The 16,478-nt window shown below is 48.7% G+C and overlaps 1 protein-coding gene across 1 annotated transcript in view; it reads left to right on the top strand.

Annotated features, from left to right (window-relative positions):
* Nucleotides 1–16,478, top strand: part of LOC140190208 (protein FAM50A-like) — a 73,556-nt gene that overhangs the window by 12,712 nt on the left and 44,366 nt on the right. Inside the window, 1 exon segment of the mRNA XM_072246749.1 lies at nucleotides 11,831–11,930. Coding sequence (XP_072102850.1) covers nucleotides 11,831–11,930 — 100 coding nt within the window.

The raw sequence follows: 16,478 nt of genomic DNA, 5'->3' as shown, positions 1-16,478 counted from the left end.
TACATTCTCTTTACAGACGTTGTCAGAATTGATCTCCCAACGCCCTGAGTTGCAGTGATGTTGGGCTTGGCTGTGCCATCTTCTCTGGCTGAGCAGTCAGCTGATGGTGAGCTCGGAGCGGTGGCTGTTCTCCATGCAGGTGGGCCTGTATCTGCTCACAGGTTCATCCCACACTTCAGAGTTTTCATCTAACTGTGACTCTGCTTTCAGGGAACCATGTGCCTCCACTGCAGGTCCCTCTGTTCCACAGCACTGCTCAGGGACTTGCACTCTGAAAGTCCTATTCACATTTATCTTCCTGAAGTCCTATTCATATTTAGTCATAGTCATAGTCATACCTTATTGATCCCGGAGGAAATTGGTTTTCGTTACAGTTGCACCATAAATAATAAATAGTTATAAACCATAAATAATTAAATAGTAATATGTAAATTATGCCAGGAAATAAGTCCAGGACCAGCCTATTGGCTCAGGGTGTCTGACCCTCCAAGGGAGGAGTTGTAAAGTTTGATGGCCACAGGCAGGAATGACTTCCTATGACGCTCTGTGCTGCATCTCGGTGGACCTTCCTGAAATGCAACACCTCACACTTACCTGTCCTGCCGCTGTCTGTAAGGAGTTTGTATGTTCTCTCTGTGACTGCATGGGTTTCCTCCAGGTGTTCGACTTTTCTGCCACAGCCCAAAGACCTGTGGGTCAGGGTTAGTGAAACGGGCACTGGTAAGATAATAACTTAATTCTTGTGGAATTTATATCCTAAGGTGTATACCCCAGGGTGTATGGAATGTCCAGGGAGAGGTAGCTCCTCCAGTGAAGGGGCTTGTCGTGCTCACTCACCTTTGGTCCCCACCGGGCACTCTGCTCTCACCTGTGGCTCCAGGTAGTTGTTTGCGTGTAGCAACGGCCACACCCTGGTCTGACAGACAGGCTAAACCTGGCGAAGGTAGTGGATTGATGAGCTGTGGGCATGCTACGTTGGCACAATCCTTGCCAATTTGATTTTTTTTGCAAAAACTGCATTTCGCACTGTTTTGATGTTTTGATGTATGTGTGAAAAGTAAAGCTAATCTTTAACTTATTAACTTAGTGTCACATGCAGACTTACAAACCATCCGTGCCTTGAACATTCTTATTTAAATCATTGATGTCGCAGTGGGCCCAGCACCAACTCTTGGGAAACACCACAAATCACCAGCTTCCAGTCAAAAAAAAAGTCTTCCACCATCACCTTCTGCTTCCTCCTATGAAGGCAATTGTGCACTGAATTGTCCAGATCTCTCTGGTTCAGTGTAATCTGACTTTCCAAAGCACTTAACAAGATGGAAGACGTTTGGTTGATTGTATCCACACTGGCTCCCAACAAAACAAACCCATTCTTGTAGCCCTCCTTACTTCCATATTGTCCTGCTCTGTTGCATGCCCTCCAGCAACACTCCCTCAAATCCTTTTACCTTTGCTGAGAGGTAACTTACTGAATGCTGCTACCCTTCAGCCCAATGAATGGATCCATATACAACTCTGAGATTCTTCTTCTCCAGATAGCCACAAAACAAAGAAAAAACTCATTCAGAGAGAAACATCAAACCCACTCCCCCGTACAAAACAGAGCAAGAACGTCGACCCCCCCCCCAAACCTACTTCAACCTGCACAAAAAACTAACAGAACATCAGCCCCCAAGCCCCCTCCCCTTGTACAACGGGGAACGGGTGATTAAAATCACAGAATGTAAAAGTCTGAAAATGTCCATAAACGCAGAACCACAATGCCATCCTCCAATATCATCGACAGTCATCGAAAGAGAGGGACACCACACGAGGCAGAGAGGCCTACCCGCCTGCCACAGAGAGCGATAGGCGGCTCACAGATTCCTTCTCCGGCAGCAATCAAAAGCTGAACTCTTGCTCGCCTTCCACATTCTCATTCGATGTCTCAATCTTCCTTGACGGTTTAATCGGTGATTAATGGACACTCTATCGGCAAAATGAAGTTGAATGTCGCCTTGCGCCCCATCTCAAAATTTCTTCGCCTCGAAGCCTTCCAAGTATGCATTTGTTTCCCGGAATCGTCTCGGAGGCAACAAAGCGCTGGATTGCTCAAACAATCTCTCTACCGTAAATCACAAGCGAACAGTCCCAGAAATACATTTAAGGTGAAAAATATAAGTAAAAGGAGGAAAGACATTTTTGTGAGCTATCGGGAACAGAGGGAGTGTTGTATGATTGCTCCCGAGTTTTCCTGCTCTTCCTTGTCACCACAGGAGTGCTACCACATCCCCAAGATAGAATGTAGCATTGCCCCTGGTGATTTCAGGAACACTCAATGATTCAGGAACAGCTTCATCCCCTGTGTGTGTGTGTGTGTGTGTATGTATATATTTACAGTTATTTTTACTATGTACTGCTGCCGCTTAACAAATCTCACAGCATATGCCAGTGAAGTTAAATCTGATTCTAATAGTGGAAAGAATGAGTGGGAGAGGCACTGGGCAAGTGTTAGAATGCGTGAGTGGCAAGGGTATGGAGAAACGGGAATGGAGCGATGGCATTATTATGCTGGGGGCTAGTATTGATTTGAAGGGGAAATTGTCTTGTGTTGTGTAAGACAATTGAAGCTCTCTCCCTCCTTCAGAGTGCGGTGTCATTGAGCAGGCTCTAGACTTGCTGCTCCAGGATCGCCCGCAGATCCCTGTCTTCACTGAGCTGAGGAGTACGATGCCCTTCCCTGCTTATCCTGATGGCCAGCACACTGCCCAGCTTGCTCAGATTTGAACAGAGAACATTACAGCTCAATACAGGCCCTTCAGCCCACAATGTTGTGTCAGCCTTTTAACCTTTTCTAGGATCAGTCTAACCCTTCCCTCTATCATCTGTGTGCCCATCTAAGAGTCCCTTAAATGTCCCTAATGTATCTGTCTCTACCCCTGGCAGTGCATTCCAGGCACCTACCACTCTGTAGAAAGCAAAACTTGCCTTTGACATCTCCCTATGTATTTTTCCAATCCCCTTAAAATGACAACCCCCCCCCCCACCCCCTGCTATTAGCCATTTCTTCTCTGGGAAAAGTCTCTGATCGTCCACTGTATCTATGCCTCGTATCATCTTGTACAACTCTTATCAAGTCACCGTTCATCCTCCTTCCCAACCTATCCTCATAAGACTTGCTGTCCAATCCGAGCAGCATCCTGGTAAATCTCCTCTGCGCCCTCTCTGAAGCTTCCACATCCTTCCTGGTGTGGTCTTACCAGGGTTTATTGAGCTGCAGCGTCACTTTGCGGCTCATGAACTAATCCCCTAACAATGTCCAACATGCCCTGCGCATTTTTAACCACCTGATCAACGTGTGCGGCAAATTTGAGGGACCTGTAGACGTGGACCCCAAGATCCTTCTGTTCCTCCTCCACAATGCTCAGAATCCTGCCATTCACCTTGCACTCTGCCTTCAGATTCGAAGCAGATCAGAGTTAGTCATTGAACAGTGAGCCAGAATCGAGTGTCAGAGTGGCCTGCTTCTGCGTCTTCTTGTGTTTACTGTACCCTGTCACCTGATCTCATTCAAGTTCATTGCTCTGGGTATATCTGACCAATCGGTTGTCTGTTGTACCTGATGGTGTGTTAGACTTGTGCACTTCGCAGTTCAAAGTTCAAGTTTAATTGTCATTCAGCCAAACATGAATTCCCACAAATACAACCAAACAAAAAAGCATTACTCCTGGATCAAGGTGCAAAACAAGGCACATACATGGCTCGGGGCTTAGTCCTCGCACATACGAGATAGCAAGCACATGTAAGATATCAGTAAAATACAGCCACACAAAAAATATGGGGTCCAAGACCCCGAGTCCATGAATGTTGCAGAAATCTTCAGTCAAACAGAATACAGCTTGTTCTCTGCTGAGCGAACAGTGGGGGGCAGCACTGACTCCAGCTTGGACGCAGTGCCACACCACTTCCTGTGGAGCACACCAGCTCCGACGCCTCTCTTCTGGGCGTCCGGAAGCAGGCGACACATTGGGTTGAGGCATAGTCCTTGCTATGGCTGAGGCCGCACAGTTCCTCAGCTGTCCGCCAATAAACCGGTCATTCGGACTTGCTGCGTTCCACATTAACAATGGCCAACAGGGTCTTGCGATCACATGAAAAGTGACTGAGATGCTCGCCTGCTGTTAGGCTGCGCCCTGCCTTTCATGCACCCACACCTCTGTGACTCGGGCGGCAGCACCATCTGCACCATCCAGCTCCTTCACTTCCTCCGCCAATGGGCAACTGGTTGATGGGGCAAACCTGCAGTGTTTTCAGTTCTTAATGTCCAGCAGGATCTTGCGACTGTAAAAATTGCACTTAAAAACGACAAAACACCTGTGGCTGAACCCGTAGAAGCCACTGAGATCAAATGTGTCTCCATCTTATTGATACCTCCCCACCAGTGATCCACAAGAAGAAGTCAGCATGGGAGAGTTTTTAACTTGGAAAAGCCGTTTCACTGTGGCAATTCCACCCCCTTGACCTTGGAAGTCTGAGTCCAGTGGTACGAGTGGTCATCACAGGCTGGGATCTTGCTTGGCTGCAGTGGATGACCGTGACTGCTACTTCTGTGCCTTGTCGTGCCCTTCGCTCTCCACAAAGCCGCCGGGTTTCGCTGTTGATCTCATCTGGCCAGCCCACCAGAGCTGACTGCACACTAGGACAGGCCCGTCCCTTCTCAGCGGCTGTGAGACGAGCGCTGCTGGGCCCATTGCCATTCGTCCTCAATGTCATTGATTTGAATGAGAATGTACTAGAATGAATGAGAATGAGAATGAATCAGTCTGCATATGACACTAAATTAAAAAGATAAAGATTAGCTTTATTTGTCACATGTACGTCAGAGCATCAACAGTGCAATGCATCGTTTGCCTCAAATCAGATCAGTGAGGTTTGTGCTGGGCAGCCAGCAATGTTGCGCCAACGTAGCCTGCCCTCAGCTCAGTAACCCACTACCCGCACCAGGTGTAACCCAGCTGTCGGAGTGCTGTAGTGGGGTGTGGCCGCTGTGGTGTGCAGACAGCTAATTGGAGGCACAGGTGAGAGCTGAGTGTCCGGTGGGGGCTGAAGGTGAGTGAGCTGCCCCAGAGTGGACACAACAAGCCCTTTCAGCAAAGGTGCTGCTTTCTCTGGACACTCCATTCACCCTACAGAGCCAGCTGTGGAGGCCAAGTCTTTATCTATATCTAAGCCAAGGGGACGATAGATTTTTGATTGGTTAGGGCATGAAGGGATTCAGGGAGAAGGCAGGAGATGGAGGCTGAGAGGAGAATTGGATCAGCCGTGATGAAATGGCGGAGGAGACTAGATGGGCCAAATGACATAATTCTGCTCCTATATGTTTCCCAGTGACCGTGTGGGTTTCCTCCCACAGTCCACAGTTAGTTGGTCATTGTAAGTTGTCCCGTGATTGTGCAAGGGTTAAATTGGGGTTGCTGCTCGAGGGGCTGAAGGAGCCAATTCTGTGCTGCATCTCAATAATCAGATAAAGAGAAGGAAAGATGATAAGATAAGGTGCTAGGAATCTTGAGCAGCACCCTGAGCATGCTGGAGGAACTCAGCAGGTCAGGCAGATTCAATGAAGGGTCTTGGCCCAAAATGTCAGCTGTTCATTTCCCTCCACCGACCTGCTGAGTTCTTCCAGTATTTCGTGTGTGTTGCACGCAAATTAACTTCTCCCAGCAGCGACAGTGCAGTCCATTATGGGCGTGACAAGCATACGTTAAAGTCCATTATACCCCTCGAACAGAAGTGAACCACATGACGTTTCAGTGCAAATTGAGAGAGTGCAGTTTGTACCAGTGACCACCTGCAGCCAGAGACAAAAGCCACTTCTCCCTCTCCTTTGCTGCTGGGAAGAGATTTCTCGCCGTGGCTTGGATGTGAACAGAGGATTTGATGTCACAAAGGGCCATTTGCGGTTGTCTTGACGACTGTACCTCAACACAGCCAGCCCCAGCACGGTCGGTGGCGACATTAAGCTTGTCTGGCAGAATTGCTGCTGCAGAATCTCGGTGACACATGAGCCACTCCCCCTCCAGGCTGTCACGAAAGCCCAGCCACACACATAGTCCTGGGAACGTCCGAGCCTATTCTTCATCCATCCTTTCATATGTACAAAAATACATTCTGCAATACCACAATGAAGTTGTCCCATAAATTAAATTAAAATGTTCCCATCCCTGTCAAGGGTGGTATTTTGTCCCCTGTAGTACTGGAACACCTGCACGGTACCTGTGGACGCCATGTGCTCCCTCTCCATGGTTACTTGGGCACTGGAACATTGCCAGGCAGTCTGAACCCTCTGCTACCTGCTCCCAGGATCCATGGCTAACAATCTTTGCCAGCCCCAGGCTGCAAGAGCAACTTTACAGGGACACATCCTGCTCCCTCCTGACCACATAGAAATCGCATGGGGCAGGTGGCAAATGCAGCCGCCTACCTCTGCCCTGCAGATATGTAAATAGGGCATGTAACCTCACACACTCCATGTACATACGGCGCGTGGTCTCTTCCAGCCCGCAGAAGCGATAGGGAGCTGTCCACAAACTGGACAAATTTATTCCAGGGCACCGCTCTGTGTAGTGCCCTCCACCCCGGGTTTCCAATGTGCCAGGGGAGGACACCCTCATAAAGGGACTCCCACTGGGGACCACCCCTCACTCCAAGGTGGAAAGACTGACCGCCATGGTGCTTCAGGACAGTGGTTGGGCAAGGGCTACGAAGTGGAAGATGTGGAGCACCAGCCCATACAGGTAGCTCCTACCTTCACCTCTGAAAGGATCCGTTGGTGTTGATGAGAGACAGCTCAAGTTGAGTGGGACCGGCTCCAGGATAAGATTGCAGGGCCAAGGTTCCCAGTCATCCTGGTCACTGTTTGTGTTTCGCTAATATTACTCTGGTCGTGCAGCAGTTGAACGTGCAGGAGACCCTGTGCTCAAGTTCCACCACAGGGCAATCAGATCAACACTTCGGGATTCCAGTTACACCATCGTCAGGCCCTTCAGCCCATCTGTTCTGTTCTGTCCAAGAGGCCCCTTCCTATCTGCCAGCATTTGGCCCTGAACCTTCAAAGCCTTTCCTATCCCTGTACATATCCAGATTTCTTTTAAATGTTATTAATGCACCCTCCTCAATCACATCCTCTGACAGCTCGTTCCATACACTGTGTGTAAAAAAAGACTTGCCCCTCAGATTCCCATTGTGTCAGGTGCAGATTTATTTATCACGTGTTCGTGTCAGCATACTAGAAATTTGTCATTCCCGTTAACAACCAACACTCAATGAGGTTGGAAAAGGACAGAAGAATTTTACAAGGATGTTGTCAGGTCTGGAGGACCTGAGTTATGGGGAAAGATTGAATAGGTTGGGACTCCGTTCCCTGAAACGCAGAAGAATGGGAGGAGATTTGATATGCAAAATTACGAGGGGTATGGACAGAGTAAGTACACGCAGACTTTATCCACTGACCACTAGAGGTCATGGGTTAAGAATGAAAGGTGAAAAGTTTATGGGGAACATGAGGGGAAACTTCTTCACTCAGAGGGTGATGAGAGTGTGGAATGAGCTGCCAGCACGAGTGGTGCTCGCCAGTTCGATTTCACTGTTTACGAGAAGTCTGGATAGGTACATGGATGGTAGAGGTATGGAGGGCTATGGTCCCAGGTGCGGGTTGATGGGATTGGACAGTTTAAATGGCTAGGCATGAACTAGATGGGCCAAAGGGGCCATTTCTATGACTAAGAATGCACAGTCCACATACTCCAGTGCAACAGTGTTCAGCAGAACAACACAGAACACAACAACAGCAAACCGAGCCCCGTCCCTCCCTCCCTCCCTCCTTCCCTCCCTCCGTCCCTCCCTCCCTCCCTACCTCCCTCCCACACACTAAATCTCTTCCTCTCAATTTAAACCTTCACCTTCTAGTTCTTGATTCCCCAACCCAGAGGGAAAGGAATACATGGATCCACCCACCTATGTCCTCTAAAAGATCACCTCTTAGTCTCTACACCCCAAGGAAGAAACTCCTGGCCTGGCCATCCTCTCCCTATAACGCAGTCCCTCAAGTCCTGGCGTCATATTTGTAAGCAAACTGCATTCTTTCCAGTTTGCTCACACTTTCTATAGCAGTGTGACCAGATGCGGCGGATGAGGTTTTCCGTTCCAGGACATCTCAAATATCCTCTTTCTTTAAGGATCGTGGTTTCCCTTCTGCTGTCATCAATGATGCCCTCACCCCGCATCTCCTCCATTTCCCGCACTTCGGCTCTCACCCCATCCTCCCGCCACCACAACAGGGACAGAGTTCCCCTTGTCCTCACCTACCACCCCACTAGCCTCCGGATCCAGCACATTATCCTCCGCAACTTCCACCACCTTCAACAGGACCCCACCACTAAGCACATCTTTCCCTCTCCACCCCTCTCCGTTTTCCGCAGGGATCTATCCCTCCGCGACTCCCTGATCCACACGTCCCTCCCCACGGATCTCCCACCTGGCACTTATCCCTGTAAGTGCAAGTGTTATCCCTCTCTTGCCACCATTCAGGGCCCCAAACAGTCCTTCCAAGTGAGGCAACACTTCACTTGTGAGTCTGTTGGGGTGATATACTGCATCCGGTGCTCCAGGTGCGGCCTCCTCTACATCGGTGAAACCCGACGCAGATTGGGGACCGCTTCGTCGAGCACCTCTGCTCCGTCCGCCAAAACAAACAGGATCTCCCAGTAGCCACCCACTTCAACTCTGCTTCCCATTCCCATTCATATATGTCCATACATGGCCTCCTCTACTGCCATGATGAGGCTAAACTCAGGTTGGAGGAGCAACACCTCATATACCGTCTAGGTAGTCTCCAGCCCCTTGGTATGAACATAGAATTCTCCAACTTCCGGTAATTCCCTCCCCCTCCCTTCCCCTATCCCTATGTCACTCTGCCCCTTCCCCCAGCTGCCTACCACCTCCCTCATGGTTCCGCCTCCTTCTACTACCCATTGTACTTTCCCCTATTCTTTCTTCACCTTTCCTGACTATCACCTCCCCCACCCCTTTATCTTCCCCTTACTGGGTTTTCACCTGGAAACTACCAGCCTTCTCCTTCCCACCCTCCCCCCACCTTTTTTATAGGGCCCCTGCCCCTTCCCTCTTCAGTCCTGACGAAGGGTTCCAGCCTGAAACGTCGACCGATCTTTTCCGCGGATGCTGCCCGACCTGCTTTAGTAATCTTCACTGTCCAGTTAGAATTTTTGGGCTTATCGTTGGTCGGATTTGACCATCGATGTTGCGTCCCAGCTGACGGTGCGATACGCAAGCCAGGGCTGTATGAAAGAGCAAGCTGTTGCCCGTGCAGCAGGCTCCCCTCCCCTTCTCCAAGCAGATGATGAACCCAAAGGAACGGCAGAGACTGAGACAGTTTGGAAGCAACAGCGTCACAAGAATTGTCAGTCAGCATTGAGCTCGGTGTAGGACTGTGTTAGGACTCCCAGCTCTGGATTTTTCCTCGGGTTTACCCCTGAAGCCTTCCCCATAAGTGGGTACAGTTGAGCTCCATCTTCTCCATTCTCCACTGTACCATCAAATTCAGTGTCACCTGCAAACTTACTAACCATGCCTTGTACTTTCAAAACTCGTTAGATTCTGGACTGGTTCCTGAGGATTGGAGGGTGGCTAATGTAACCCCACTTTTTAAAAAAGGAGGGAGAGAGAAACCGGGGAATTATAGACCGGTTAGCCTGACGTCGGTGGTGGGGAAACTGCTGGAGTCAGTTATCAAAGATGTGATAACAGCACATTTGGAAAGCGGTGAAATCATCAGACAAAGTCAGCGTGGATTTGTGAAAGGAAAATCATGTCTGACGAATCTCATAGAATTTTTTGAGGATGTAACTAGTAGAGTGGATAGGGGAGAACCAGTGGATGTGGAATATTTGGATTTTCAAAAGGGTTTTGACAAGGTCCCACACAGGAGATTAGTGTGCAAACTTAAAGCAGACGGTATTGGGGGTAAGGTATTGATGTGGATGGAGAATTGGTTAGCAGACAGAAAGCAAAGAGTGGGAATAAACGGGACCTTTTCAGAATGGCAGGCGGTGACTAGTGGGGTACCGCAAGGCTCAGTGCTGGGACCCCAGTTGTTTACAATATATATTAATGACTTGGATGAGGGAATTAAATGCAGCATCTCCAAGTTTGTGGATGACACGAAGCTGGGTGGCAATGTTAGCTGTGAGGAGGATGCTAAGAGGATGCAGAGTGACTTGGATAGGTTGGGTGAGTGGGCAAATTCATGGCAGATGCAATTTAATGTGGATAAATGTGAAGTTATCCACTTTGGTGGCAAAAATAGGAAAACAGATTATTATCTGAATTGTGGCCGATTAGGAAAAGGGGAGGTGCAACGAGACCTGGGTGTCATTATACACCAGTCATTGAAAATGGGCATGCAGGTACAGCAGGCGGTGAAAAAGGCGAATGGTATGCTGGCATTTATAGCGAGAGGATTCGAGTACAGGAGCAGGGAGGTACTACTGCAGTTGTACAAGGCCTTGGTGAGACCACACCTGGAGTATTGTGTGCAGTTTTGGTCCCCTAATCTGAGGAAAGACATCGTTGCCATAGAGGGAGTACAAAGAAGGTTCACCAGATTGATTCCTGGGATGGCAGGACTTTCATATGAAGAAAGACTGGATGAACTGGGCTTGTACTCGTTGGAATTTAGAAGATTGAGGGGGGATCTGATTGAAACGTATAAAATCCTAAAGGGATTGGACAGGCTACATGCAGGAAGATTGTTCCCGATGTTGGGGAAGTCCAGAACGAGGGGTCACAGTTTGAGGATAAAGGGGAAGCCTTTTAGGACTGAGATTAGGAAAAACTTCTTCACACAGAGAGTGGTGAATCTGTGAAATTCTCTGCCACAGGAAACAATTGAGGCCAGTGCATTGGCTATATTTAAGAGGGAGTTAGATATGGCCCTTGTGGCTACGGGGATCAGGGGGTATGGAGGGAAGGCTGGGGCGGTGTTCTGAGTTGGATGATCAGCCATGATCATAATAAATGGCAGTGCAGGCTCGAAGGGCCGAATGGCCCACTCCTACACCTATTTTCTATGTTTCTATGTTTCTATGTTTCCTGTCCAAACCATTGGCGACTGACATTATCACAGTACTGTCCCATCATACACACCTATGATCAGGCACAGAGTGAAACTCCCACCACACCGTCCCATCACACACCACCGGGGTCAGACACAGAGTGAAGCTCCCTCCACACCGTCCCATCACACCCTCCCAGGGTCAGACACAAAGTGGAGTTCCCTGTCCTCTATCCCATTACACTGTCCCGGCGCCAGACACAGAGTGAAGTTCCCTCCACACTGTCCCATCACATACTCCCGGGATCAGATACAGAGTGAAGCTCCCTTCACACTATCCCATCACACACTCCCAGGGTCAGACACAGAGTGAAGCTTCCTCCACACCGTCCCATCACACACTCCCGGGGTCAGACACAGAGTGAAGTTCCCTCTCCACTATCCCAACACACTTCTGGGCTTAAACATAGAGTAGACAGAGAAAATGACTGTCAGTATGGTCTGCAATATGTTGCCTGTTCTTAACATGTGTGACTGTTAATATGTGTGTTCTGATGTCCTGATGAAGAGTCCCAGCTGGAACCGTCGACTGTTTACTCTCTTCCATAGATGCTGCCTGGCTTGCTGAGTTCCTCCAGCAATTTGTGTGTAGTACTTTGATTTCCAGCATCTGCAGATTTTCTCTTGGCTATTGATATTTCTATCTGTTTGTGTCTACAGGGTTGGTGACCCTAAATGATATGAAGGCAAAGCAGGAGGCGCTGGTAAAGGAGCGAGAGAAACAACTGGCAAAGAAGGAGCAGTCGAAGGAACGGCTGCTGTGAGTGTTTCTGTGTTACTGTTCATTGGTCACTGTCCCACAGTCAGAGAGAGAGTGAGGCTCTGAGTGCCCCTGTCCAACAATGTTACTGTTCATTGCATACCATCCCGGCTGTCGAAACTGCCCCGTCACACACTCCAGGAGTCAGGCACAGGGTGAAACTCTCTCCACACTGTCCCATCACACACTCCCAGGGTCAGACACAGTGTGAAACTCTCTCCACACCGTCTCATCACACACTCCCGGAGTCAGACACAGAGTGAAGCTCCGTACACACCGTCCCATCACACACTCCCAGAGGCAGACACAGAATGAAGCTCCCTCCACACCGTCCCATCACACACTCCCGAGGTCAGACACAGAGTGAATCTCCCTCCACACCGTCCCATCACACACTCCTGGGGTCAGACACAGAGTGAAGCTCCCTCTACACTGTCCCATCACACACTCCCGGGGTCAGACACAGAGTGAAGCTCCCTCCACACCATCCCATCACACACTCCCGGAGACAGACACAGAGTGAATCTCCCTCCACACCGTCCCATCACACACTCCCGGGGTCAGACACAGATTCTTGTGTAGGTTTCTCAGGGTAGAGGAGGTGGGTTTGACTCATCATTTGTGCAGTTTGAAGACAGGCCATTCGGCCCTCAGTGTTAGTACAGTCCCTCTCCCTGCACTGGCAATATCTCCCTCCTCGCAGATTGTGCCCTTGGCCCGGGGGAGGGGGCGGCATTGGAGCATGCAAACGCCACACAGACAACACCGAAGGTCAGGTTCCAACCTGGGTCACTGGTGCAGTGAATCAGTGGTACAGGGTTTGGTTATAGTGAGGAGGAGAAACTTAATTCTCCAGCTGAGTAGTCATCCTATCAGGAACAGGTTTAGTATTAATTATTTTTATTATTTAGCGATATAGCAGAGTCACACACTTCTGACCCAATGAGCCTGTGGTGCCCAATTACACCCTTGTGACCAATTAACTGATCAACCAGAACGTCTTTGGGAGGAAACTGGAGCACCCAGAGGAAACCCAGACGGTCACGGGGAGAACGTACAAACTCCTTACAGACAGAGGCAGGATTTGAACCCAGAGCACTCACGCTGTGGAGCTTTACACTAATCGCTACACTGTGGTGGCGCCCCAATTATCACTGACCTGTATCATGGGTTTTGTTGTTATGCATCAGCAATGCATGGCAATATGTAAAATATATGTGCATACCCGTGAGAAATATATATTAAAAATAATAAATTAGTCATGTAAAGAGAGAGGGTGTGCGTTCAGGCTCCTGTACCTCCTCCCTGATGGTAGCAGTGAGAGGAGGGCATGTTCCTCGGTGATGGGGGTCCTTAATGATGGATGCTGCCTTTTTGAGGCATTTCCTTTGGCAATTGGATGTATACCAGCTGCCAGTAGAACAACCCCGTCTCCCTGTTTCTCTGGCATTCTCCTCAAAGGTCACCTCATTACAGGACAGATGTGGTGGTTTTGGAGAGGTTCATGGGGATGCTGCCTGGAATGGAAGGCTTCATCTGTCGGGAGAGGTTGGACAAACGTGGGTTGTTTTCCTCCTCTGGAGCAGGGTCGAGGCTGATAAGATTATGAGAGGCATCGATAGAGTTGGCAGCCAGTATCTCTTTCTCCCAGGGTTGAAACGTCTCAAACCAGAGGGCATTCAAACACAGTGAGGGGGGTACAATCAAAGGGGATGTGCGGGGCAAATTTTTATTCACAGAGTGGTGGGTACCTGGGATGTACTGCCTGAGATGGGGGTGGAGCCAGGTACGATAGAGATGGTTAAGAGTCTCTTCAAAATTCAAAGTAAATTTTATTAACTAAGTACATACATGTCACCACATACAACCCTGAGATTCATTTTCGTGCAGGCATACTCTATAAAGTAAAAACTATAACAGGGTCAATGAAAGATCAACTAGAGTGCAGAAGACAACAAACTCTGCAAATGCAAATATAAATAAATAGCAATAACGAGAACATGAGATGAAGAATCTTTAAAAGTGAGTCTGTTGCTTGTGGGAACATTTCAATGAAGGGGCAAAGGAAGCTGAGCGAAGTTAATCCGTTTTGTTCAGGAGTCTGATGGCTGAAGGGTAGTAACTGTTCTGGAACCTGGTGATACGAGTCCTAAGGTTTCTGTACCACCTTCCTGATGGCAACAGTGAGAAGAGAGCTTGTCCTGGGTGGTGGATATTCCTGATGATGGATGTTACTTTCATGCGACAGCATTTCATGTAGGTGTGCTCAATGCTGGGGAGGGTTTTACCGTGATGTTTGGGCAAAATCCAGTACTTTTTGTCGGATTTACTGCTCAAGGGTGTCGGTGTTTGCATACCAGACTGTGATGCAACCAGTCAATATACTCGAAGTTTGTCAGAGTTTTAGATGTCATCCAAATCTTTGCGAACTCCTAAGGAAGTGGAGGCTTTCTTCGCAATTGCATTTACATGCTGGGACCAGGACAGGTCCTCTGAAATAGCAACCTTGAAGAGTTTAAAGTTACTGACCCTATCCACCTCTGATCCTCCGATGAGGACTGGCTCATGGACCTCTGGTTTCCCTCTCCTGAAATCTACAATCAGGTCCGTGGTCCTGCCGACATTGAGTGAGAGATGGTTATTGTGATACCACAAAACCACCACCACACCACGAGGCCCCTGGGATGTTTATGGAATGGAGGAACGTGGACATTGTGTAGACAGATGGGATTAGTCTAATTGGGCATTTAGTTATTAGCTTAATTACTCTGCACAGCATGATGGGTGAAGGGCTTGTTCCTGTGTTGATTGGTTCTGTGCTCTTTGGTCTAAAGAAAACAATTAGGCAAACTCGGTTGTTAGGCTGGACAAACTTGGGTTATTTTCTTTCTCTGGAGCATTGGAGGCTGAGGGGACACCTGACAGAGGTTTACAAAATTGAGAGCCATATATGCGATTAGACCAGCTTTATTTTCACAAGTCCTTCAAAACATAGACTGAACGGCGACGGCCAACGCAGTCTGAGTGTGCGCTGGGGGCAGCTCGCAAGCATCAGCATGGCTTGCCTACCATTTATTAAGTTCAAAGTAAATTTATTATCAATTTATTATTACATACATGACACCTGAGATTCATTCATCCTCAATAAATCCATAATAGCCACAACAGAATCAATGAAAGACCACACCAACTTGGGCATTCAAGACAGTGTACAAAAGACAACAAACTGTGCAAATACAAAAATAAATATGTAGCAATAATAATAAATATCAAGAACAGGAGATGAAGAGTCCTTGAAAGTAAGTGCCATAGGTTGTGGGAACAGTTTAGTGATAGGGTGAGTGGAGTTATCCCCTCTGGTTCAAGATCCTGATGGTTGAATCTGGTGGTGTGAGTCCTGAGGCTCCTGTACCTAACCCTGGCCCTCGCGTCTTTGGAAACCGGAGCACCCGGAGGAAACCCTTGCAGTCATGGAGAGAACACACAAACTCCTTACAGACAGCTTTATTTTTCACATGTCCATCAAAACATACACTGAACAGTGACGGCCAACGCAGTCTGAGTGTAAACACAAAATACTCTGCAGATGCTGGGGTCAAAGCCACACTCACAACACGCTGGAGGAACTCAGCAGGTTGGGCAGCGTCTGTGGAAACGATCAGTCAACGTCTCGGGCTGGAACCCTTCATCAGGACTCAAGTGAGTCCTGAGGAAGGGTTCCAGCCTGAAATGTTGCCTGATCGTTTCCAAAGATGCTGCTCGACCTGCTGAGTTCCTCCAGTGTGTTGTGAGTGTTGTGACAGTCTGAGTGTGCACTGGGGGCAGCTCGCAAGCATCACCATAGCTTGCCCACCACTTACTAAGTTTGAAGTTCACTCCTGTGCAGTGCCCCCCACCCCGTACCCTGGTTCCTGGCACTGTAAAACATTGTGCTAACCACTGTGTCACTGACCACCTGGATACAGTTGGCATCTTTTGCCCCAGGATAGAAATGTGAAGGAAAAGAGTGCAGGGAGCAAGTTAAACAGGCTGTCTGGGTCAAGTACTGAGAGGCAGAAAGAGGCCAGACAGTCAGAATCAGTGAGTGCTCAAGTTTAAATCGGCACCAAGATTGGCACAAAATTGTGGGCTGAATGGCCTGTCCTGTGCTGAGCCTTTCCCTGTTCTGTGTTAACCGGAAATGCCCTGCTAGTGTGTGGATGTATGGCCGAAGAGTAATTTCTGAATGATTAACTCACTGACCCCCCACACGTCATTGGGAAGATGTGCAAATTCCCCTCCCTCTCACATACACACACACACACACACACACACACACACACACACACACACACCACACACACACGCATACACACACACACACCCACACCCCCATACACACATACATATACACACACACACACACACACACACACACACACACACACACACACACCACACACACACGCATACACACACACACACCCACACCCCCATACACACATACATATACACACACACACACACACACACGGAGGAGGGGGTGTAGAGGTGGGGATCAACCAGATC

The sequence above is a fragment of the Mobula birostris genome, chromosome 29, assembly GCF_030028105.1.
Source record: "Mobula birostris isolate sMobBir1 chromosome 29, sMobBir1.hap1, whole genome shotgun sequence".
NCBI classification, from domain to species: Eukaryota; Metazoa; Chordata; class Chondrichthyes; order Myliobatiformes; family Myliobatidae; genus Mobula; species Mobula birostris.
The sequence above is the reverse complement of the archived record's forward strand: the minus strand, read 5'-3'. Positions and strand labels throughout refer to the sequence as shown.